Source organism: Bison bison, unplaced genomic scaffold (genome assembly GCF_000754665.1).
Source record: "Bison bison bison isolate TAMUID 2011002044 unplaced genomic scaffold, Bison_UMD1.0 scf7180017864368, whole genome shotgun sequence".
Classification (NCBI taxonomy): domain Eukaryota; kingdom Metazoa; phylum Chordata; class Mammalia; order Artiodactyla; family Bovidae; genus Bison; species Bison bison.
In genome coordinates this window covers 1,139,059-1,141,948 of record NW_011494940.1, presented here as the reverse complement: position 1 = coordinate 1,141,948, position 2,890 = coordinate 1,139,059, and the positions used below count along the sequence as shown (strand labels likewise).

Here is a 2,890-nt window from a genome sequence, read left to right as displayed (position 1 = left end):
AGCCAGACACAAAAGGCCACACAAAAAGATCCCGTTTACACGAAATGCCCACGGTTGGCAAATCTTTAAGGACAGCGAGAGGGTGGGGGTGGGGGGGAAGACAGTGACTGCTTAACGGGCATGGGGCTTCTTTCTGGAGTTATGGCAATGTTCTGTAATTAGACAGAGGTGGTGGTGGCTGCATAAAATTGTGGATATCCTGAAAACCATGGAGGTGTGCCCTTTAAAATGGTTAATGTTACATTATGTGAATTTCCCCTCAACTTTAAAAATGGGAAACAAAGAAAGGCAGTCAGCTCAGGCACGGGTTTAGGCAAGGGAATGACGTGCATGGCATGGGGGGGCGCATATGGGGGCAGGAAGATGAGGACTCTGGGGAGTCAGAAGCATGGCCGTGGGATGGGGCGGGGGAAGGTGGGGGCCTCTTGGAGAGGCTGCTCTGAGGAATGAGAGAGACAAAGTGTCCAGGCACCCCAGGAAGGATTGCTGAGCAGCGACCAAGAATGTGCGAAGGTGGAATCCTGAGGGGCGCTCGGTTCTCTCCTCTGGGAAGCAGAGGTCCCGCTGTAGGTGCTAAGGAAGCAACTGGTCAGATTGGTCCAGGAGGCTCGGGCTTTGCAGAAAGGATGAAGGGGAAGGACTGGGGACGGGGAGGTGAGGTTCACAGCTGGATACGAAGAACGCAAAGGCAGGACAGGTGACAGATGGAGCGGAAAAGGACAAGTTAAGGTCTAAGTGTCTCAAGGGGGCACAGTCTCTCTAACAGCTGGCTTGGGACCCCTGGAGCCTGGCACAAAGCAGGTGCTTGACAACTGTTTTTTGGCTGAAAGGATGAGGGACAGGGTGACAACTCAGCCTTTCTGAGAGAGTGAAGCAGGGAAGCAGTGGTGGGGAGAAGGAGGCTCTATGAGGACCCGGAGACAGGGCATCCTTACCCCAGGAGGATGACGGGCGGTCCAGATATGCTGCCTGTGGGGCACCATCCCTCCGCTCAGGACCTGGCCCCATGGGCAGGGCATTGGAGGTCAGCTGGCCACTGGCCGCAGGGGCTGGATAAAGTCGGGCGGTCTGGGACAGCCCCACATGCTGCTGGGAGGAGCGGGTCTGGCTGAGCCCACTCAGGGTCCTGGGGAGACAAGCAAGGCATGAGGTTGGCATCCTGGGGGCAGCATCCCTGTGCCCTTCCAGTTCAGGACATCCAGCCCCTGCCTCCTCACTGGGAGAGTGTTCTCTACTTGGCTGCCTTCTCACCAACTCCAGGAAAATGGAGGTGCCCCGAGACAGGGAGAAAGGATCCAGGCCAGCTGGCTGGTTCGGTGGGAATGCCCACCTTTGTGTGGGACTGCCAGGCTTTGGCTGGGTATTCTGGACAAGTCACTTAGCCTCCCTGGGCCTCAAGGCCCTTGACTGCAAAATGAAGGTGTTAGACTGGTCTCATGTAGCTCTGACATTTGTAGAGTTTGAGACTCCTATGGACCTGCCTCCGCCCTAAAACCGGGCCCAGTGCCTGTCCTCGCCGCATCTTTTTTTTTTTTAAGAATGATGAGCGATGAACCTTGGCACATAAACTGTTATATTTTATTTATTTATTTTAGCCGCACCATGCGACATGTGGGATCTTAGCTCCCCAACCAAGTAGCAAACCTGCATTCCCTGCAGTGGAAGTGCAGGATCTTAACCATTGGACTGCCAGGGAAGCACCCCCTTATCTCTTATTAATACAACCTATCATGCTTACAAATTGCTTGTGGAATAGGTGCCCAGCAAATACATGTTCACAGATTGATTCAGGGAAGAAAACCTGACTATCCCCTTGATTATTGTTAAACTAATATAACAACAATATTCAAGGAGAAAGAATTGAATTCATCACCCTCCACCTCAACACAGAAAATACTTTGGCATATTTCCTATCAACCTCTGCTTAAGTATATTGTCATTATCTGTAGATATCATTGTCATTGTGAGAGTGAAGCGGGGAAGCAACGGTGGGGAGAAGGAGGCTCCCCACCTATTGTCATTGTCTGTAGATAGCCTTTAAATGCTATTGTCATTATCTGTAGAGATCATTTAAACTCTGATTAATATTAGGTGGTACTTGATACAATTCTACAGTTTTCACATTTATCGTCTTAATTGCTACATGATAGTCTATATGAAGATGAATCACAATGCATTCATTCTATTACCTATTTTGTTTTACATTTTCAACTGTGGACATCCTGACTCATATGGCTTTTTTCCTTCAGTTAACATATTCTTTTAGGGGACTTCCTGTTGGTCCAGTGGTTAAGACTCCATGCTCCCAATGCAGGGGGCCTGGGTTCAATCCTTGGTCAGGGAATTAGATACTGCATGTGGCAATGAAGATTCCACATGCTGCAACTAAGACTTGGCACAGCCAAATAAACAAATATTTAAAATATTCTTTTAGTATGGGGGTTCATTAAACTAATTTTTATTCTGTATGTTTGAAAATTTCTCATAAGAAATATTTTGAAAATGATTATTATTTTAGGCTATGGTTTTTCCTGTGGTCATGTATGGATGTGAGAGTTGGACTGTGAAGAAGGCTGAGCACCGAAGAATTGATGCTTTTGAACTGTGGTGTTGGAGAAGACTCTTGAGAGTCCCTTGGACTGCAAGGAGATCCAACCAGTCCATTCTAAAGGAGATCAGCCCTGGGATTTCTTTGGAGGGAATGATGCTGAAGCTGAAACTCCGTTACTTTGGCCACCTGATGCGAAGAGTTGACTCATTGGAAAAGACTCTGATGCTGGGAGGGATTGGGGGCAAGAGGAGAAGGGGATGACAGAGGATGAGATGGCTGGATGGCATCACTGACTCGATGGACGTGAGTCTCAGTGAACTCCAGGAGTTGGTGATGGAC

General features: G+C 48.8%; 1 protein-coding gene across 2 annotated transcripts in view; it reads right to left on the bottom strand.

Annotated features, from left to right (window-relative positions):
- LTBP2 (latent transforming growth factor beta binding protein 2) overlaps nucleotides 1–2,890 on the bottom strand; it is a 109,696-nt gene that overhangs the window by 54,115 nt on the left and 52,691 nt on the right. For both annotated transcript variants that reach the window (XM_010855745.1, XM_010855744.1), the window contains exon 4: nucleotides 936–1,126. In XM_010855745.1, coding sequence (XP_010854047.1) covers nucleotides 936–1,008 — 73 coding nt within the window. In that variant the 5' untranslated portion in view covers nucleotides 1,009–1,126. The remainder of the gene's footprint in view (nucleotides 1–935; nucleotides 1,127–2,890) is intronic.